This window comes from Vulpes vulpes, chromosome 12 (assembly GCF_048418805.1).
Source record: "Vulpes vulpes isolate BD-2025 chromosome 12, VulVul3, whole genome shotgun sequence".
NCBI lineage: Eukaryota > Metazoa > Chordata > Mammalia > Carnivora > Canidae > Vulpes > Vulpes vulpes.
In genome coordinates this window covers 22,450,623-22,473,554 of record NC_132791.1, presented here as the reverse complement: position 1 = coordinate 22,473,554, position 22,932 = coordinate 22,450,623, and the positions used below count along the sequence as shown (strand labels likewise).

Here is a 22,932-nt window from a genome sequence, read left to right as displayed (position 1 = left end):
ACTCAATGAGGCTGTTGTTGAAATAGTTCATATTCAGTAGCTTTCTTTTTCTAGTACACGTGGTGTTTTTTTTTTTTAAAGATTTTATTTATTTATTCATGAGAGACAGAGGGAGAGAGAGAGAGAGAGAGAGAGAGAGAGGCAGAGACATAGGCAGAGGGAGAAGCAGGCTCCATGCACCGGAAGCCTGATGTGGGATTCGATCCCGGGTCTCCGGGATCGCGCCCTGGGCCAAAGGCAGGCGCCAAACCGCTGCGCCACCCAGGGATCCCCTAGTACACGTGGTTTTGAGTAGAGCTGCTATTGAAAAGGTTTGTCTGTTTTGCAAGTTCAAATTTCTGTCATTTCATTTCTCAATAATTTTGGTTACAAGTGCATCATTAGGGATGCCTGGGCGGCTTAACCAGCGAGCATCTGCTTTCAGCTCAGGGCGTGATCCCAGGGTCCTGGGATTGAGTCCCACATCAGGCTCGCAGGGAGCCTGCTTCTCCCTCTCCCTATGTCTCTGCCTCTCGCCCCGTGTCTCTCAAGAATGAATAAATAAAATCTTAAAACACACACACACACACACACACACACACACACAAGTATATCATTAGTGGAACTTTCTTTATGAGAATTCTAAATGCCCTGAGTTGGGAGCACCTGAGTGGCTCAGTCAGTGAAGTGTCTGCCTTCTTTCAGGTCATGATCTGGGGTCCTGGGTGGAACCCTGCATTGCATCACATTGGGCTCCCTGCTCAGCAGAAAGTCTGCTTTTCCTTCTCCTTCTCTTTCTCCCCCTGCTTGTGCTTTCTTTCTCTCTCTCTCAAATAAAATCTTTTTAAAAAGTACCGAGTCGAGGTTGTATCCCTTTTGAGGGGTTTGTGTTTACTTCTGCCAGATAACTCAAGGATATCACCTAATGAGTCCTAATTTTGAGGAGTTATAAATTTGAATCCCATACCTCACAAGGTTATAAATTCTTGGAGGAGAGTTCTCTACTCTCTAACCCTCAGCCCTCCAGAGTAAGATAGACAAACTTTCTTGCCAGTGGGTTGATTTGTTTTAGATCACCCTTTCCCTAATGGTGTTGCCCTTTCAGAGTCCTGGCAATATGAGGGGTTCTTAGTTGCATCTCACTACCTCTCAAGATCCTAAGGCTTCATATCCTGTCCCTCAGTGTGCTAAATTAAAACTCAAGTCACTAATTTAGATTGGTAATTCCTTCCTTCACTCAGAGCAAGAACAACTTCAGAACATGCTGACTGTTCTGGATTTCAGACTTTTTTTTTCTCCTCCTGGCTCCTTACTGTATGGTAAGTGTAGCCATGCCTTTGAAAGAATGTTTGCCTTAGTATATCTAGCATTTCTAAGTGTTTGTAGTAGGAAAAATACCAGTGTTACAGAATTCCAGGAAGTACCATTCACATTAAAACAATATACTGTGAACAGTTTCCTCTGGAGTCAAAGGACTGCCTTCTCTAGCTCTCTGATCGTATTTTCTAAACCAAAAGTTAGAATGCAATGTGTGGAAATTAAAAATATGCTTATGGCACAACAGGATTGAATATTTTAAGTCGGAAGGAAATATCTTCTCCTCTCTTAAATCTAAGACACATGATTATTATAATGTCTAGAAACAGATTAGTAATAGTTTGACACCTCCTTATGCAATAAAATATAAGCCTTTAAATCTTGAGGAGAAGCCAGGATGTAGCCCTTCTCACCTCATTTTACTGATGAAAATCATGACAGACAGAATGCCAGAGAACTAGCAAAAGTGAACATGGAATCAAAACAAAGCAAAAACAGATATTCAGATGTTTTTCTTCAAGTCTTGCAGCTACTCCCTTTCAGTACTATAAAGCAGATTTGAAAATTAGTGACAAAAATTAGTAAACATATTCGGATTTTATCTGCAGAGAGATGACACTTGAATCCAAGGGAAGGAGATACAAAGATATATAAATAGTGGTTTTACGAGAAAGACTTTTGTATTATAAAATGCAAGAAGGGGCACCTGGGTGATGCAGTTGTTTGGGCCTCTGACTCTTGGTTTCTACTCCGGTCATGTAGTCAGGGTTGTGATAGTGCTTAAGACTCTCTCGTGATTTCCCTCTGCCCCTCTCCCCCATAATAAATAAATATATCTTTAAAAACATAATAATGTGCAGAGAAAATTGGATTGAATAAGACACGAAGAAATATAGCTCAGGAATTGGAAGAAAATTATCTAAAATAAAGTGAATTTAAATAAAAGAAAAAAAAATTTTTTTTTTTTGATAAAAGAAATTTGGCCCTTGTTAAAGAAGTCATCTTCCCAGAAAAGATTTTCTGGGAAAACTGATGCCTTTTTTGTGTCTGGTAAAGTAGTGATGTGTGTCATGCCTACAGATAACAAGGCATCATTCAAATGCGAAACAAGCAATGGTGTCCAGGTATGCCTTCTCTATGTCAGCATTTTGGGTGCTTGACATAATAGAATTGTTGCAAAGAAGTAGCTCATATTTCCAATATGCTTGTGGCACTGCTTAGTCCTTTATCAGGAAGGAAAGCTTCATGGCCTGTGCAATTGGGGAAATTGAGGTACAAAAAAAAAGAAAGGAAGAGAGCCAGTATTATTGTGGAATCTACTCCTATTGCCAGCTGCCATTTGTGGGAAGTGAGGATTTGAGGAGGCAAAAGTAATCCAATTTTGAGGTCACATGATAAAATGAGCCCTGGCCATTATATGCAACTTGATGAATCTCTAAACTCTACCCTGAAACTGGTAATAAACTACATGTTAACTACTTGAATTTTTTTTAAAAAAGTAATCCAATTTTGTATAAGTAAATAAAAGTGGTTACAACCATATTATAGAATACAATTTATCAAAAAGAATGAGCCCCATTTTCTATAAGTGCTCTGCAAGATACGTTATTACATTAAAAATGGAAAGTACAGCAAATTATGTATCTAGTATGTAACTTTTAAATGTATGTCTTGTATTATTTGGATATTATTTGGATTGATATTTTCTAGACAGAAAAAAAAAAAAAAAAAAAAAAAGGCAGCCCGGATGGCTCAGCGGTTTAGCGCTGCCTTCAGCTCCAGTCCTGGAGACTCAGGATCGAGTCCCATGTCCCAGCTCCCTGCATGGAGCCTGCTTCTCCCTCTGCCTGTGTCTCTGCCTCTCTCTCTGTCTCACTCTGTGTGTCCCATGAATAAATAAATAAAATCTTAAAAAAAAAAGAAAAAAATTACAGTTGTTACTTGAGAAGAAAAACTAAAATATGGGGAGAGAGTTTTTCCTTTTCATACTTCTTTATTATTTGAAATATTTTTTTACCATGTGCATATATTACTTTTAAAGAATAATTATGTGCACATATGACTACATATGCTTTTATAGAGTTTTAGAAAACCCTTGTAACCTGAAGTCAAGAGAAATGACCCCCATTCTTGATTATAGCAAGGATGCCTCACAAACCAGTTTGGGTTTCCTATAAGCCTTGATTTCATCTCAGTTTATTTTCTTTTTATTTTAATTAATTAATTAATTAGATTTTCAAAGCAGGGCTATGGGGAAATTCTCAAAGCAGGTATTCAAGGCTCATTTTCTTACAGGATAAAGGAGGACAAATGGATGAATATTCAAGTGGGAGATATAATAAAACTAAAAAATAATCAGTCTGTCACGGTGAGTACCTCTTTGGGCTGTGGCTTTTTTCTTTTTTTGCTTGAGTGAGTACAAAGGAACTATTTTAGCACTTCTGCTGCCACTGCTTTTGGTGACCTCTATCTGCATTACTTCACATGTGGAGATCAACAGCTCCTGTGGTAAGGAGCACATGTGGTAAGCTTGTTTTTGCCAGCCTCTTACCACAGCTACAGATAAAATATGACTAGTGTGTAGTAGCAGCAGCGGGCCCTAGACAAAATAAACCAAATATCTATAAGGTTTTAGGATGAACATCTGTTCCTGAGGTAGTTGCTTCTGTCACACTGTAATGTTAAAACTCCCTTTCCTGCTTTCCTCATCTTCTCTGGCTTTTCTGACCACAGGCTGATGTACTGTTACTCTCTAGCAGTGAGCCATACGGTCTGACATACATAGAAACAGCAGAACTGGATGGGTAAGTGTTTCTTCCTGATAATCATTTAAGACCATTGATCCAGCTTAATTTCTCACTGAGAGGGAGAGCATGATGCAGAGAATAAATTTGATTCCCAGATGGAAGTGCCAAAGATGCTAGAAATATTCAGATAAGAGAAAATAGGAAGCCAGACCCTTGGGATCTCAAGTCTAAGGCTGAGCTCTTAACATTCCATAATCAAACATCCACTGGGTAAAGAATCTGGACGCATAAACTCCATTTTCTCTGTCTTTAAAATGGAGACACTCTGGCTGTATTCACTAATGTTGAGTGACAGGAAAGAGGTTAATATAATGTAAAATTTCAGAATAGAGTTCTGAAGTTTCCAGTGGGGGTTAAAGGCATGGGGATGATGAGTATGGAGGTAATTATTTACTGATGAAATACCATGTTCTATAAAGGATTTAAGGTAGGGATCCCTGGGTGGCGCAGCGGTTTAGCGCTTGCCTTTGGCCCAGGGTGTGATCCTGGAGACCCAGGATCGAATCCCACATCGGGCTCCCGGTGCATGGAGCCTGCTTCTCTCTCTGCCTATGTCTCTGCGCCTCTCTCTCTCTCTGTGTGACTATCATAAAATAATAAATTAAAAAAATAAATAAATAAAGGATTTAAGGTAGAAATTCATTAACAGGCAAAAGCTAAGGTCTTAGGAGAATAGAAGCCATCTTCAGAGAGCTTGTCCTCTGGGGTTTTCTATCAATTGCATTCTTACAACTATTCCTCTTGGTTGCCTGTAAGCTTTTTGAAATGTGGCTTCCATTTTTGTTTCTGTCTCTGAATTCCTATATCTGCAAATGGTTAACTGGAATTCCTTCATGGGTCTTATAAATATTTATGAAATGAGGAGTATTTTTACTTGGAAATGTGTACAAGGTTATTATTCTTACCAAGAGCTGCTCCTTATTCTTGAAGGGAGCAGTGCCACCTTCAGGCTGTTTTGTGGTGTCTCTTCAGCCTCTAGATAGAGCACCTGAACAGCAAGATTTCATGGATCAGTTAAAACAGTGGTGGTGTGTTTCAAGGAATGAGAGCAGAGAGAGGGGAGCAAGTGGGCTAACACTTGGCTTCCTTGTAGAGCTGTCTGTCTCAGTACTGTCTTTGAGAGAGAACAGTGGAGGTGACTCTTAAAGCTCAAACCTGTAGTCCAAGCTCTATAGGCAGTATCTATATTCTTAAAATCCCAAGATGAAATGGGAGAAGCTGGCCCTGTGCTGTTGTAATTATGCATGTTTCCTATGCTTTGATGACTGTGTGCCCTTTGCTCTAGCGAAACCAACCTGAAAGTGAAGCAGGCCATCTCAGTTACCAGCAACTTGGAAGATAACCTGGGGCTGCTCTCTGCCTTTGATGGTAAGTTTGCCCACTCACATGTTTATCAGTAGAGGACTGGTTAAATATAGTACATCCATACAGTGAATCCTTCATAACTTATTAAGAATAATATGCAAGTTGATATTTATTTACATGGAAAAATATTCACAACATATTAATAAGTGAAAAAAAACGGATTACAGCCGACTATGCATAGTGTCTATAAACTGAGCTTATTTTTGGAAACATACATGTTTACAAATCCATGTATAGAAAAACTTGAAGGATGTACTTCAAAAGATTAATAGCATATATCTCTAGGCAATTTTACTTTCTCCTCTTAGTATTGCATATGTATTTACAAGGGACATATTTTACTTCAGTGATTAGGAAAAAGCCAAATTATTTCCATTTTGAAAAAAAATTCTAGATTTGCTTTAAGTTAAGTAGTTTTTTAAATTTCTTTAGATTCAGAGCTCATGTGATCTGACAGTACTGATAGGTGATAAGTTATCATGTGGGGTTTCCTCTCTCTGGATGACCCATATCACATACAGAATTACTCTTCTTTGATGCCCAGAAGCCTTTGTCTGCCTTTCTAAAGGGAGCTGGTGAGAAATGGGCAGCAACTGAGAGAGGATAGGAAAAAGATGTGTATGTATTTTGAAAGAAGATTTTTTCTTCTTTTCTGTTAAGCCTCCTATTAGGAAAGGCCTAAGATTACAGAACCAGAATTCTCACTCCTTCATTTTTCTTTAGGAAAAGTGAAATGTGAGTCTCCCAATAACAAGTTGGACAAATTCACAGGAATACTGACTTATAAGGGAAAAAACTACCTCCTGAACCATGACAAGCTGCTACTCCGAGGCTGTGTCATCAGGAATACAGATTGGTGCTATGGCTTGGTGATTTATACTGGTGAGTCTCCTTTCAGTGACAGACCCCCAATATGCTAGATTCCATTCATGATCAATTTGTGGGTACTCAGTGTCCAGGATGTAGATATGGGAGATACACACACACACCACCACTACCACCACCACCACACCACACATATATACACACTATGGCTTTGAAACAGATAGAAAGGGAAGGAGGTAGATGGATAGATGAATGGATGGAAGGTTTAAGAAAAACATTTCTTCTGAGAAAAAAAAAAAAGACATTTCCCCCCAAGCAATGAGCTGCTAACATTATCAGCTCTACCTTTGTTAAAGGCAGTCTTTGTGTTCCAAGAGCACAGGGCACTTATGAGTCTTTCCAGTCATACCTGGACACAAAAGAAGGTATACATATAGAAAGAGTACACATGGAGTTAACATGTGAAAGGGGAACATATGAGAGGAGAGTGTATATATATGTGGATTACTTCGAGCAGAGAATACACATAGAATGCTCTTGGTGAGAATGCTCACTATGGAGAAAAATATAAAATAAAATGTGAGGGATTCATACCACAGAAAAGGCACATGTGAATCATTAGCAGTGGCCCCTCTTGAGAAGTCATTTAGAGCCATAGTCCCTTATGCTTAGTGAGGGATTTGGGGGGGATTATGTGTTTGGGAAAATGGAGGAAGCCTCTGTGCCACCTTGTGCCCTTGGTGATAATGGTCATTGATGACATAACTGTAGGAAGAAGATGGGGAACACTGAAGAAAGCATCAGGGAAGATTTACCACAGTGACTACTATCCAACTCTGAGCTCCCTTTCTAGAGAATTCATTACTGGACATGGGAGTCCTAGCTGCTTCACTTCTGTGGAGATTAATGGGATCAAGCCCCTAAAAAGAAGTTTTAGAGTCCAAGGAGGCCTTGGTGGAATTTTTTCATTGGTTCTTGAGCTATAGTGACAACTTCTAGTCCCAAACTCAAAAGATTTGAAGTACATTTATTTTCTTCACTGTACTTTGGCAGCTACCCCTACACATTGCCATTCAAAAAAAGCTCATTTTTCAACAAAAGATTTTTCTCCCTAAGCAATGGCAGTGAGGTTGCCAACAAGCACAAACTTAGTTAAGGTTTCTCTCTGACTCTTGGTTTACATGGTAGTGAGAAATCTTTGGGGACTTTGGGAAACTCGGCAGAAGAGAACTGACACCATTTAAGAGCATCTTGAGTATTCAGTGCAGAATTTAGTTGCTTTTCCTGCTCATGATACCCACATTCTACCATGAGCTCCACATTCTTCTTGAAACATGAGGTAGGTCATTCTTTCTAAGGATCCCTGGAAGATTCTGTCCCTTGTAGCTTCCTGGCTTTGAGCCAAACTTCTCATGACTTCAGGCCTTCACAAAATACCTTAGAAGGAATGAATAGTGTAGCTATGCCCTCCATTCTCAGGGTTTGCCCACATTGTCAGGGAAGTTCCAATTCGCTCATGTGTAAACATTAATGAAATTCCTTCATTAGAGTACATGTAAGAGTAACATTCAGATTGTAAAAACTAAGGAAATTGCTACTTACACTTTCTTCTAAACTTCTTACTTTTTTTTTAAAGATTATTTATTTATTTATTGATAGAGACACACACAGAGGAGGAGGGGGGCAGAGACACAGGCAGATGGAGAAGCAGGCACCATGCAGAGAGCCTGACGTGGGACTAGATCCAGGGCCTCCAGGATAACGCCCTAGGCTGCAAGGTGGCGGGACTAGATCCAGGGCCTCCAGGATCACGCCCTAGGCTGCAAGGTGGCGCTAAACCGCTGCACCACCGGGGCTGCCCACTTCTTCTTACATTTTCTCTACAGCCATATCTCTGTTCAGTAATATCAACTCTAGTCCCATTGGCCACTAAGAACTCTTTACTTCTAAAAAAAAAAAAAAGAACTCTTTACTTCTACTTACCATTTGCCCTAATATGAAGAAATACAGCCTCTGTCTCTCAGCCCCAGAAAAGTCCCAGCTTCCACCTCAGAAGAAGCCACTGCCATTGCCTTTTCCGTTCTTCCTTTCCCAATTAGAAACTAGAAAATTGATCCTGTCTCAGCAAAGAGTTTCCTCAAAAGAAGGTAGAGATTGCTTTATCAAAAAATCTCTTTTCTAAACTAAATAAACTGGATGATGATGAGAAAGAATCTTGTGGCTTCTACTGTTGAATTACTATATTGTACACCTGAAACTAATATGACACTATTTAAACTAACTGGAATTAAAATTAAAATTAAAAAAAAGAAGAAGCTTGTGGGCTCCTCTTCTGACTTAGCTCATCTATGAAAGACTAGACTCTCTAAGGTGCTGCAAAAAGATGGGTCAGCATTGATGCACTTTGCGTAAATAGTTGGAATTATCCTTAGAAACAAAATTTTTATATTTTGAGTTATTGGCACCAACTATGAGCCTTTCTCCAGGGCTTTATCCCCTGGCAAGAGGTTTTATTAGATGATCATAAAGGTATAATTCAATCAATTTTCAATCATCTGAGTATATTCAGTGATTCTAAGGGCTGACCTCTGTGTTTCACTTAGGACCAGACACCAAATTAATGCAGAACTGTGGAAAGTCCACCTTTAAACGGACACACATGGACCATCTCTTGAATGTCCTTGTGCTCTGGGTAAGTTAAAGTCATTTTTCTGCTTCTTTATAAATAGACATTCTTCTCTTCCTCCATGGCAGTAGCTGACATTTCCGACTTAGACTTTAGTTGTTTGAAAAACTCAGGCAGTTTTGGTACCCTATTTACTAATGCCAGAAGCAGAAAAGAACAGACCCAATTGACAAGGAATCTCTAATTTACACCTCTGTTGTACAGGATAGTCAAAATTTGTTTAAGATCTCATGTTCTGATTAGTGCTGCTGGAATGGATCAAGGACCCTGCCTAAGAAACTGACACATTTTTATTTCCTCATAGCCTGTTTTACCCATGAGCCCTTTAATAAAACTTTATTTGGACTAGTATAACACCTTCACTTAATTAAGCTGGGTGATTTTCAAACTGTTTTCTTAGCGAAGTAAGTCTAAGGTCGGCTGTAGGGAAAATAGAGAGGATCAAGTGAGTTCTGTTCTGGCTCCCCTCATTCTGATGTTCTTACTTCCAGAAGAGCAACTTCACATTTGTCTGTACTATAAGATTTCAGTTGGAAAATAGATCTTCCGCTGCTAAGAAATGAAATTTGAAAAGCACTCAATAGACAGTAATAACTTTGATAAGAGTTTAAACTGAAGACTTATTTCCATGCTGTCCTATACAGGTTATCTTTATTCTTGTTAGATACAGACTTGTTTGCATAACTGAGCAGTTTCAGGGCTTCCTATACTTAACTCAATGATTTTTCATTTTTATTTTTACTCAATTGCTTAGACTCTGAAATTTTCAAAAATACTTTTACTTTCTGTATATCTCTCATTAATATCTGAATTAGAAACTGCCTCTCCTCTATTATTTATTATGGGAAATATCACAGTTCTTTCCTAAATCCTTTGGATTTAGTAAATGGGGTTTTAGAAAAATAGGAAAGTTTATTCAGCTTTGAGACCAGAAGCTAGTATCCACTTTTTCTCTTTCTACTACTGTCTGCATAGCTTTCAGCAATTGAAACTAAGTGACATTTCCTGGTTTCTTAATGAGGAAAACAATCATATTTGAGAATTCAGGAAGGTGACATAGGTAAATATGCCTCTGAGAGTATTTGGAACATGTATCATTAAGCACTAAGTTAGGTCATTTAGCCTTGGCTTGTTTTCAAAACGGGATGTCTCCCATATGCCTAGGGAGGTGCATGTACTTATTTACCTATCTGAAGGTCAGTGACAATACTTGACATCTGTTAGGGTGATATTAACTTTTTAGAATATTCATCATTCACCTACTGGAGCCTCACTGCATCCATGACAATAAACAAGAAGTATTTTCCTCATTTGCAAATAAGAAAATTAAGACACAGTAAAGATAAATATCATAAATAATGGCAGAGACAGATCTATGACTCATCAACTCATATTTATTGAGAATCTATTATGTGCCTAGTATGTGCCAGATGTGAGAATCATAAAGATTTACAAGATCTGGGTGTAGCCCTCTATATAAAAGGGCATTAATTTGTGCCATATGCTTTACATATATAATTTTATTTAATTATCACATCTATCCATCTAGGCATAACTTTTCAGAATCAATGCTCTTTCTGCTATACTTGCTGTCTCTCTGCAGGGACAAAATTAAAACACATGACAAGCCCTGTTTAAAAGGCAGATTGGCCACATATGAAGAAATTATAAGACTAAAAAGAAAATCCCACAAGCTTCCATATCCATATACCAGGATCAAAAGTCAGAATAGCCGAGTGTGCAAGAAAATTATTTGCAGCCTATAATTCTAAATGTAGTGAAACTACCAATAAATTCAAGTATAAAGAAATATCCATATGTGTAAAGATTCAAAAAAATTTATTCATCATGTCTCCTCTTTTAGGAAGCTCCTAGTGTGTATACTCAGGCAAAACAAGAAAGTAAAGTAAGAAAGAAGATAAGGAAGCCAGGAAACATGGGGGCAAGTGAAAGGAAGTCCTAGGATGATAGCTGAATAGCAGGCCTGGAGAACTCCAATGCCGATTAGAGCAGGAACATACTGGTACCTGCAGTGGAGGTCTCCAGAGAGAGAATATAGTTCTCTGCTCAGGTTCTCACAAGATAGAGGCAACAGAGAGTCAGTGAAAATGCTGGGGCAACAAAGCTGGCAGAGTAGCTGTTATAAATTCCTATAGTTGTATGGCCATTCACGTTATCAATCTTTCATTCGGAAAATATGAAATAGTGCTTGCTTCGGCAGCACATATACAGAAAATATGAAATATTATCTGGGGTACCTGTGTTCACTTTGGGGCATCCAGTTTAAGAAGAACATAAGTAAAATCTTAAAAAAAAAAAAAAAAAGAAGAAGAAGTACATTGAGAAGCTTAATAAAATGACTGTAGAGAAGTACAAATAGGAAATAAATACCTAATAGTCCTGCCAGAGGATGAACTATCAGCAGACTCTGAACATCTCAGAGAACAAGGCCTTCTAATGTGGGTGTCATCACTTCAGAGTAAAACCCACTTTATTTTCAATTTAAGGGGCAGAGCACCTGGGTGGTTCAGTTGGTTGAGGATCCAACTGGTGATTTTGGCTTAGGTCATAATCTCATGGATTGTGGGATCATCAGGCTCCGCGCTCAGTGGGAATCTGCTTTGGACTGTCCCTCTCCCTCTATCCCCCCTCCACACATGTGCATGTACACACGCGCATGTTCACTCTCTCTCAAATAAATAATATCATAAATTAATTAATTTATGGGGCTCACATGTGCTTGCATGCTCCTTGCGCACTTGAGGGTGAGACCCGTCAAATGACACATGCTGCCTATCTATACAAAATTCGTGCTTACTTGTTCCCATTCAGGAGAGTGGCCTATTGGGGAAACAAAATTAACCAAAGGAAACTACCAACCTATAATAATTAAGCTACTCTTTTACTCCCATCTTTAAGTGGACCAGAGGGAAGTCAGGAACACAAACAAGGAGGATGAAGATGAACAAATAGAATAACTGACCCAGGAAAAGATACAATTCAGGGAAGAGAAAAGAAGAGAACTTCCAAAAATTCTTATCACTATTCTTAGAAGACACAATTGCATAAATAAAATAAGAATAGGGTTGCTAAAAAATGGAAAGGAAAAAAGCAATCTAAAGACAAAAAAAAAGAATTTGGGGAAGTAAAATTAGCTGAAATTTAAAAGTCAATAAAAGAACTAGAAAAAAAAGTCAAAGAACTCTCTAATGAAAGGATAAAATATATGAGATAAATACTTCTTTTTAATATAAAACCAAACAAAGAGCCCCCAAATTAATCTACCAGAGAAAACGGAGGGGATGACATTGTCAAAGAGAAATAGAGGAATATTTCCTAGAATTGAAGAAAATGTAACGTGTCCAACCAGAATTCATGATTTTTTAGAGCTCCAAGGGTATTCAGAAGTCCCTCAAAATTTTCACGGGGTTAAGAATAAGATATCAACCCAAAAATTGAACAATAGATTGACATTAGACTTCTTACCCATGCCACTGGATCCTAGGAATTAGTAAGGTCATCCCTTCAGAGTTCTTAGTGAAAGTTATTTGACTTAGAAATCTATACCTAGGAAAACTACAGATCAAGTGAGAAAGCAAACTTGTTCCTACCTTTAAACCTTTACCCTTGCTGACAGTGCCTGATCCACATCTTTACATGGCTTATTTCTTATTTGTCATTCGATGCCACATTTTCAGAGAAGCTACTTTTCTATCTAAAGTAGCCACCCTTACCAATACCTTCTTTATTCTATTAACCTATTTTATTTTCATCACAGCACTTAGCACTAGTTAATTTTTTAAAAATTTCTTACCTCTTGGCCACCTATCTCTACAGGATTATAAATTCTTTGAGAGTAAAGACATTGTCTTTTTTTTTAACCACTTTATCTTCAGCCCCTAGAACTATCCCCAACATATAACAGAGCTTTATTATTATTTGTTGAGTGAAAAAAAAAAATGAATGAAAATCTGAGCTACCAAATTATAAGCCTCTAAGGTAGAAATTAGATCATAACCATCTCTATATTCTTGGAAATGTCTTACACAAAATAGTGATCAATAAGTATCTTTTGAGTGGTTATTAAATGAGGAAAATTCTTGAATTAGCGAGGTGCAGTATTTTGCTATTTTTCACCAGAACATTGTTAATGTAGTTAAATGTAATGCACTTTCATTTCTTGAAGCTGCAGCAGAAATCTTTCTTGGCTTAAACACTTCATTTTTTTCCTGCATTTTTGGAAATGTTTCTTCGGGGAAAATCTGGCAGATACAAGAAGCGTATTTAGCCAAGCTGCTTCCTGACGAGCCCAGAGCTGAGCTGAAGTTTGATCCCCTCTCTCTCCCCAGTGACCAGAGCTCACAGTGACAATGCTTCCTGAAACCTAGTCTATTAAGTAAGAGTGTGTTTGTTGGGTAAAGAAGAAGAGTGTTAGGGATCCCTGGGTGGCTCAGTGGTTTAGCACCTGCCTTCGGCTCAGGGCGTGATCCTGGAGTCCCAGGATCCCTGCATGGAGCCTGCTTTTCCCTCTGCCTGTGTCTCTGCCTCTCTCTCTCTCTGTCTTTCATGAATAAATAAATTTTTTAAAAATCTAAAAAAAAAAAAAAAAAAAAGAAGAAGAAGCAGAGTGTTTGAAATTTGAGTGGTGCCAGAAATCCAGGATCTACTTTTGGGATGAAGAACAATGAAAAGCACAGTTAAAGAATCAAGGAGTACTTTCTTTTTACCTGCTGCCTATGAAGCCTGGGAGCTCCCCTGTGACAGTGACAGCCTTACTAGTTCACTGTCATTTTTGTCAACAGTGATTTACTGGTATCACTTTTTGCTAAATGGAAGTCTGTCCACTCTTCTTGGGTCTGACTGGCTCTGATAATAAACAAGCAACCTCTAGGGTTTGTAGCCACAACCAATTTCTTACTTGTTTCTTACTGTAGAATGGAAGCGAGGTGAAGCTTTAGAAACTATGTACCAATAAACTCCATCACAATAATAAGAGACCTAGAACATCCACAAGGACTTAGAAAGCCTTGAGATGGCAGGAAAAGTTCTGGGAATGAGAAAAGAGCAAACTGTGTCCTGCCCCTGGTAGCCTCACACCGATGGACAAGTCCTGCCCTAAGGGATTTGGTCTGATAGACATAATTTTCCTTTCTGGTGGCTTAATCTGAGCAGAAAGATCTGGTCCAACAGTAAGGCAGGACACATCACTGGAAATCATGGGTAATTCTCAGTTATCCAGGCAACAGAGATGGAGTATGCTGAAGGTCCCCCTGCAATATTTTCCCACAACTTTGAAATAAATAATTTATTTTAATAATTTATAACAAATAAATTATAAATAAGTTTCTAGTTATAAATAATACTTTTTTCTAATCATTTCACCTGTCCCATTTTTTCCCATTAGAGCTGATGATATAGGGCCTGGAAGAGTGGCAGGTAGAAAAATATGGGCCCCAATTTAATGTTGGCCATATAGACTATCCAAAAAGGAATTTGATGAATTGTCAAATTCATCATTGAGGTTTGATCTAAATAATGAGGATAGCCTTGCTCCCACATGACTCATTGAAGAAAAGGATAAGAAGTAGGAATAAGATTAAGAAGGAAAGGTTTATGGCCCCAGAGAGACCATTACAAATAGCTAAACTACTCAGTATGAATCTGCATTTGGCTAGAAATAAAGGTAGGTTTTACTGTTTTTTTCTCAACCCTCCTCTGTTTTGTTCTTCCCCATCCCATTACTCACTCCACACTCAAATCTCAAATATCAAATGATACTAAAGATTTATTTTTAATTTTTTAAGTGATAAAATTAATGTTAAACACATGGCTATGTATTTAAATAATATCCTTTAAAGGTATATATTAAACAGTTTACAGATAAAATTATATAATGTGAGGGGATCCCTGGTGGCTTAGCGGTTTAGTGCCTGCCTTCAGCCCAGGGTGTGATCCTGGAGACACGAGATCGAGTCCCGTGTCGGGCTCCCTGTGTGGAGCCTGCTTTGCTTCTCTCACTGTCTGTGTCTCTGCCTCTCTTTCTCTCTCTGTGTCTCTCATGAATAAATAAAGAAATCTTTAAAAAATTATATAATGTGAGAAATTTGCTTAAAACAAAAGGAGAAGAGAGGGCTTGGATGAAATAAGACTGACCCTGAATTGATAGTTGTTAAAGCTGGGTGATGGGTACATAGGGATTCATTATACTATTTATATAACTTAATATGTGCTTGAAATTTTTCATAATAAGTTTTTTTTTAAATCTCATTTTCTGAGAATAGTCTCAGACCTACTCCTCCTGCCTCTTATATTCTTCTTTTCAAAGACTTTCCCATCAAAAACACTTTTCCTGTCAGTGACTCAAAGATGAGAACTCCAGTCATCTAACAGTGGGGATGTGTTGCTTTGAGCTAGTCACACTTTGTGACAAAGAACACAGGTGTGAGGACCATTGATTAGACTTAGAGGTGGTTCAATAATAACATCACATCTATTTGCTCTAGCGGTATGTGGACATGTAATGTTAGTGGAATGTAAAATTGTACAACCACTTTGGAAAGCATTTGGCAGTTTCTTAAAAAGTTAAATATAAATTTACTGTAGGATCCAGCAATTCCACTTCTAGATGTTCACTAAGGAAATGAATATATCCATGCAAAATCTTGTACACATATGTTCAGTGCAGCTGTTTATAATAGCCATTAACTGGAAAAACTCAAATGTCCAACAAAAGATAAATTAGTAAACAGATTGTGCAGTATCCATACAATGGAATACCATCAGTAGATGTAAAAACATACATGAATCCCAAAATAATTATGCTGAGTATATGAATCTCATCAAAAGGAGAGCATGTACTATATGATTACATTCATATAAAATTTTTTTGATATTTTTTCATCTTTAACATATAATTGATATATAACATTGTATAGGTTTAAGGTGTACCATACTGTGATTTGATATATGTGTATATCAAATATGTAGTGAAATAATTACTACAATAAGGATATATTAACACATCCATCACCTCACAGAGTTACATTTCTTTTGTTTATTTGGTGGTAAGAACTTTTAAGATCTACTCTCTTAGTGACTTTCAAATTGTTAGGTATAGATTGTTAGGTATAGTCACCACGCTGTTCATTACATCTCCAGAATTTAATTGTCTTAAAACTGGAAGTTTATACTCTTTGACCATCTTCACCCCACTCCTCTTCACTTACCCTTGGCACCTGGCAACCACCAGTCTGCTCTCTGTTTTTACAAAGTTTTGTTTTTGTTTTATTTTATTTTTAAAGATTTTATTTATTTATTTATTCATGAGAATATACAGAGAGGAGAGAGAGAGAGGCAGAGACACAGGCAGAGGGAGAAGCAGGCTCCACGCAGGAAACCCGATGTGGGACCCAATCCTGGGGCTCCAGGATCATGCTCTGGGCTGAAGGCAGTGCTAAACCCCTGAGCCACCCAGGCTGCCCTTGTTTTTGTTTTAGATTCCACATATAGACTATCAGAGTATTTGTTTTTCTCTTACTCCACTTAGCATAATGCCATCAGAGTTCATCCCTGTTATCACAAATGGCTGAATTTTCTTATTTTTTATGGCTGAATAATATTCCAGTATGTGTGTGTTCGTGTATGTGTGTGTGTGACATTTTCTTTATCTATTTATCTGTCAGTGGACACTTAGGTGACTTCCATGTCTTGGCTGTTGTAAATAATGCCACAGTGAACATGGAGGTAGATATCTTCTCAAGGCAGTGATTTAATTTCCTTTGGGTATATACTCAGAAGTGGAATTACTAGATCATATGGTAGTTCTGGTTTTAATTTTCTCAGGAGCATCTATACTGTTTTCATAGTGACTATACCAATTTACATTCCCACCAGCAGTGTACATCTTCCCTAGTGTTATCTCTTGTTTTTTTTTTATTATTATTATACCCATTCTAACATTCTTTGATTATACCTTTCTAAGGTGACATCTCATTGTGGTTTTAATTTGCATTTCCCTGATGATTAGTTGATAATCTTTTCATGTACCTATTGGGCATTTGAAATCTAAATATAAAATAAATATTTGAAATCTATTATCTGTGTAGGTCCTTCGCCCATTTTTTAAATCAAATTATTTGGAGTTTTTTTGCTATTTGCTATTGAGTTGTAAGACTTCGATATATATATTTAATATTAACCTCTTATCAGATATGTGGTTTGCAAATATATTCTCTCCATAAATTGCCTTTTGTTTATTTCTTTTGCTGCACAGAAGCCTTTAATTTGATGTAATCCTACTTGTTTATTTTTGCTTTTGTTTCTTGTGCTTTTTGGTTGTCACATCCATAAAATCATTGCCACTGATATCAAAGAGCTTTGCTCTGTTTTTTTACCTAGGAGTTTTGTGGTTTCAGGTCTTACATTTAAGTCTTTAATCCATTTTGAGTTAATTTTTGTGAGTAGTATAAGATAGAGTTTCAGTTTCATTATTTTACATATGATTATCTAGTTTTTCCAGCACCATTTATTGAGGAGTCTGCCTTTTATCCATTGCATGTTCTTACCTCCCTTGTCCAATATTGGAGATATGTGCATGGGTTTATTTCTGGACTCTTGATTGATTATGTTCCATTGTTGTACATGCCTGTGTTTATACCAGTACTATTTTGGTTAGTATAGCTTTGTAATGTAGCTTGAAATCAGGACATGTGATACATCCAGCTTTGTTTTCTTTCCCAAGATTACTTTGGCTATTCAGGATCTTTCAGGATTCCATAGAAATTTTAGGATTATTTTTTCAGTTTCTGCAAAAAAAAAAAATGCCATTGGAATCTTGATTAGGATTACATCAACTCTATAGATAATTGTGGGTACTATGGACATTTTAACAATGTTTACTGTTCCAATCCATGAACATAGAATATCTTTCCATTTATTTGTGTCTTCACTTTCTCTCATTAATGTCTAAATCCCACTGGATCATGGTGTATGATCCTTTTAATGTGTTGTTGAATTTGTTTGCTAGTATTTTGTTGAGAAGTTTTACATCTTATATTCATCAAGAATATTGGCTTACAGTTTTCTTTTCTTGTAGTATCCTTGTTTGGCTTTGGTACCAGGGTAATGCTGGCCTTGTAAAATGAGTTCAGAAAAGTTATCTCCTCTTCCCAAACTTATTTTCCAATCATCATTCTCAAATTTGTCTTTTTTTGCTTCCTTGTCCCTCTATGTCCTTTTCTCTCAACCTGATAGCAGATTGAGACTATAACCTTGGGTAAGACTATAACCTTGGGTAAGAAGGTTTAGGGGCACCTGAGTAGCACAGTCAGTTAAGTGGCTGACTCTTGGTTTTGGTTCAGGTCATGATCTCAGGGTCGTGAGATTGAGCTCCACATCAGGTTCTGCACTTAATGCAGAGTCTGCTTGAGATTCTCTCTCCCTCTCCCTCTGCCCCTCCCGTTCCTCCTCTTCTCTCTCTTTCCCTCAAGTAAATCTTAAAAAAAAAAAAATGGTGTCATCTTTAATCTGAACTTTGCCTCCAGGCTGAATCACTTTATTCAATTGGAAATAATTATTAGGCCTTGTTTGCTTAAGATCTCAATTTTATCTCTTCATCTTTGGTGTCTAAAAGCAATAGGCTTTCCAGTCCTTTGATGACCCAAATTTCTCTCTATTCCTTTTCAGAAAATTTCTGCTTATCAACTGGTCAATTACTGCCTTTGTTCAGAGGCAGCCAACACACACTAATATTCTAATTATTTCTAACCACTTCCTTCAGAGCTGTAGGCTCAGGAAGCACATGATCTGTCCTCCAGTTTTACCAAATCTTTACTAGAGACATAATTGCCATATTTTCAGCCTTTTTATCCATTCCCTTACCACCCACCTACCTCCAACTGTTAAGCCATTGCTACGTATTCTAGACTTTGGCTAAAACTGCACCTCACTTCAATAATGGAATGATTGAAAGCTTGGGTTCTGGAACTGTTTTAAAACCTGTCTCCTCAGTGTGCCTGGTTGGCTCAGCCAGAGAAACATGTGACTTTTGCTCTTGGAGTCATGAGCTCAATCCCTACATTGGGTGTAGAGATTACTAAAATAAATAAATAAACAAACAAACAAACCTGTCTCTCCTAGTTAGTAGCTAAGCGACATGAAGCAAAATACTTTTCTACTCTTAATATCAAGTTCTTTATCTATTACTAAAAGATAGGTATTATAAATATTAAATAATGTATGTAAAGTTCTTAGCACAGTTCCTGATACTTCATTGGTATTTAATATAGTTTAGTTACTTTTATCTCCCTTCAAGATCTCAAAGATGGCTCCTGCTAGGCTTTCTTTTCATCCAGTACACTACTGCCTAGAACAGAGGGAAGTTTGTTGAGAGATAAGTTTCCAAAGGTAGATCTGAAGCACCATATACCTTGGATGAAATGTTAATTTAATTCTTTTTTTGATTTCCAGATTTTCCTGTTTTTAGGCAGCATGTGTTTTATCCTAGCAATTGGACATGGCATTTGGGAGCACAAGAAAGGCTACTACTTCCAGAGTTTTCTGCCATGGAAAAAATATGTGTCTTCATCAGTTGCCTCTGCCATCCTCATATTCTGGTCCTACTTCATTATTCTCAACACTATGGTGCCCATTTCCCTTTATGTCAGGTAGGCTTTTTTTGACCACTTTGTGTTATAGGGGGAGGGAGCTGACTTTACACTTCCTGCTTAATTCCCCAAATAGAGTGCGTTAAGAAACATTTTTTAAGAAAGCATAGATGGTGTGCTCCTTAACTCTTTACTTTCCATAGTGCTGAGTGTACAAAACACTCTGAGAAATGTCTAGAGATAGGGTTTCCTGGGTGGCACAGTCAGTTAGTATCTGACTCTTGGTTTCAGCTCAGGTCATGATCTCAGGGTCCTGAGATTGAGCCCCACATGTGGCTCCACCCTCAGTGTGGAGTCTACTTGGGATTCTCTCTCTCTCTCCCTCCTGCTTTGTGCTTGCTCTCACTCTCTTTCTCTCTGAAATAAATAAATAGGTGCCCGGCTGAAAGATGGCTGTAACCACTAGGCAGCCACAGCCCAGAGGGACCTAAAGGACTTGATGTTTCCCTCTGTTCCCCAGGGCACGACCTCCTTACCATAAAGCCAGTTAGTCTGCACCCTAGACTGGATTTATTCAGTGTTATTCCTCTCCATTGTATTGCTCTCCTGGGATATGTCATCTATGCATCAACAGTAGCCATATGACAACAACTAAGCAAGGACTACCAAGACAAAATCTTGGGGATGAATGAAAATTTGTAATTCCTCTAGATTTAATTCTGTGCACATAGTTCCTTACCTGATGCTTATCTGGCACATGTCTAGATTTAAAGTAAAATCCATTATGCAAGATTTCCAAAAAAAAAAAAACAAAATAAAATAAATAAATCTTAAAAAAAAGATAATAAGAAACTGCCAAACTTCTTGTCCAAGGGTTTAAAAAAAATGTCTAGAGATTGTATTAAGTACTTTCCATATCCAGAATACTGTGCTAGATACTATGTGAGTTAAACAAAAAGAAAATTGTCCCTGCCCTCAAATAGCTTATAATGTAAATGGCTAAATAAGACATATAAACATATGCAATAATTAGAAAAAATGCACAAAAATTTGGTGATGTTGAAGCACAAACCAGGCAGCCCCTAGTTAATCAGTGAGATAGGTTCCAAACATTCATTTGTAAATCAGTTCATCAGAACTCACGATTTGTTTTCCCGAAGAAACAATGTGGCAAATGGTAGGTAAGTATAATTATGACCTAAATTCTGGTTTCTAAAAGTTGGAGAAGAGGGGCACCTGGGTGGCTCAGTTGGTTAGGTGTTTGGCTCAGGTCATGATCCCGGAGACCCGGGATCAAGCCCCACATCGAGCTCCCTGCTTAGTGAGAGAATCTGCTTCTCCCTCTTCTTCTGCTTATGCTCTTTCTCTCTCTCTCTCTCTCTCTCTCTCTCAAATAAATAAATAAAATCTTTTTTTAAAAAATAGTTGAATAAAAGAAGGATGTTTCCTCCTCTTTTTCATGAGCAAAAATTTGAAATAGGTAAAAGAAATCTTTGATCTCCTTTTTCTGTTTTCAACATTCCCTTTCACATACGCACACCCAGACATGTTTTTGCATCCTTCTTCCCAAGTTTCTTAAACTCTGCTCTGTGACATTCCAATCTTAAAAGTACCTTAAATGACTATCTTATTAATTTAATATTGATTAAGCACGTACTATGTGCCAAGCACTATATTAGGTGCTAGAATAGAAATGTGAATAATAAGGCAACTGTTTCTCTAGATAAACATGTAGACATGGAAACAAATACTTAAATAATTATGGTACAATATGGAAAATGATGTAATAGAAATATGTATGGGAATGCTATGGGAGACTAGAAAAGGAATGGGTTGGTTCTACCTGGAACCTTGGGGGTTTACAGAAAAAGTAATAAACTGGTATTTGAGAAAAGAGTAGAATTCACCAAGTATAAAATAACAAAACAATATTGTAAACAGGAAAATCAGCATGTAGGAAGGTCTGGTATTTTTTAAAAGCTTGATCTGGTCATAGAACAAGTGAGTAGCCTAGGCTAAAGTGTTAGATGGCCTTAAATGCCAGGCCAGGCAGTTTGGATTTTATCCTAAAAGCAGCAAAGATCTTTCTAAGGAAAGAAATAATATGACTAAATTTTTGAGTTTAGATAAATTGCTATGTTGGTTAGTATAGCAAAGGAAGGGAGGGATCAAGATTCAATGCATAAGGTCTAGTAGTCAATAATGCAGGCTAGAGCCCACCTGCCTCCCCTAAATTAAAAAATCATGTTGCTCAATGCAGCTGTCTCTTAGAAGCAACCTGAACAAACACACATTAAGCATGAATGATGATAAGAAGGAGGCCCCTTTAAAATCTTAACTGTTTTAAAATTAAAATGCTTGTTAACCATAAAAAATCTATAATGTACCTTATTTGGAACAGATGAGGAATCTGACAAAGACAATAGGGAAAATTCAGATAAAGTGAAGAGGATGCTTTTGAGGGTGGGAGGGAGGGAGAAGCTACCCCACAGGCAGATTAGGTCAGCCAGGAAATTTATCAGAAGGTCAGCTTCCATAGCTGTTTCTGATTTTCACAGATCCTTCTCTTCTTCTGAAACAAAGAAGTTTCTAAGTGTTTCAAGTTTCCCTCTCTTCCTCACCAGTGGATTAACATGACAGCCACAGTAATCCTCTAATTAGACCTAGGCAGCCTTTTATTAGTTAATTCTTAATTCTATCAGGCCTTGTATTACTGTAGAAATTCAAAATATTTTACTTTTCCTGGGTATGTTTTGAAAGAAGAAAGAATGAAAGGAGGCTTATGCCCCAGCAAAAGTAATCAGGTATGCCTCTGGTAGGAAAGCCCTGAATAATGATCAAAATCAGAATTATATTGGGTTGGCTGGTGGGGAGGATCCTTCAAAATCCATGGTAGGTTCCCAAGGAAGATATTCTGATTTTCAGATGCTCACCCTGACCTATCACAGGACTATTAAGAAGGAAACCAGGATGATGTATTTGATCTGTTGTAATGCAGGACCCCTCTTTTCTTGCTTGCTTTATAGTGTTGAGATAATAAGATTGGGCAACAGTTGCTATATCAACTGGGATCGGAAGATGTTTTATGCACCAAAGAACACACCAGCACGGGCTCGCACCACCACTCTTAATGAAGAGCTCGGCCAGGTCAAATACGTGTTCTCTGACAAAACAGGAACCCTGACTCAGAACATCATGGTTTTCAATAAGTGTTCTATTAATGGGATATTCTACGGTATGCATGTCTTCCTGATTTCCCTGAGTCCTGGGGAAATTCTACTTTGCAAATTGTTTTCAGGACTAATCTACCTCTAAATCTATATGCTTCTGAAATTCACATTTACCTCTT

The 22,932-nt window shown here is 37.7% G+C and overlaps 1 protein-coding gene across 9 annotated transcripts in view; it reads left to right on the top strand.

Moving 5' to 3' along the window:
* The window catches only part of LOC112930834 (phospholipid-transporting ATPase FetA-like), a 124,459-nt gene that overhangs the window by 61,817 nt on the left and 39,710 nt on the right, over positions 1–22,932 (top strand). For all 9 annotated transcript variants that reach the window (XM_072727978.1, XM_072727981.1, XM_072727982.1 and 6 more), the window contains 7 exons: positions 3,592–3,664; positions 4,030–4,100; positions 5,389–5,471; positions 6,192–6,350; positions 8,897–8,985; positions 19,447–19,643; positions 22,610–22,818. In XM_072727978.1, coding sequence (XP_072584079.1) covers positions 3,592–3,664; positions 4,030–4,100; positions 5,389–5,471; positions 6,192–6,350; positions 8,897–8,985; positions 19,447–19,643; positions 22,610–22,818 — 881 coding nt within the window. The remainder of the gene's footprint in view (positions 1–3,591; positions 3,665–4,029; positions 4,101–5,388; positions 5,472–6,191; positions 6,351–8,896; positions 8,986–19,446; positions 19,644–22,609; positions 22,819–22,932) is intronic.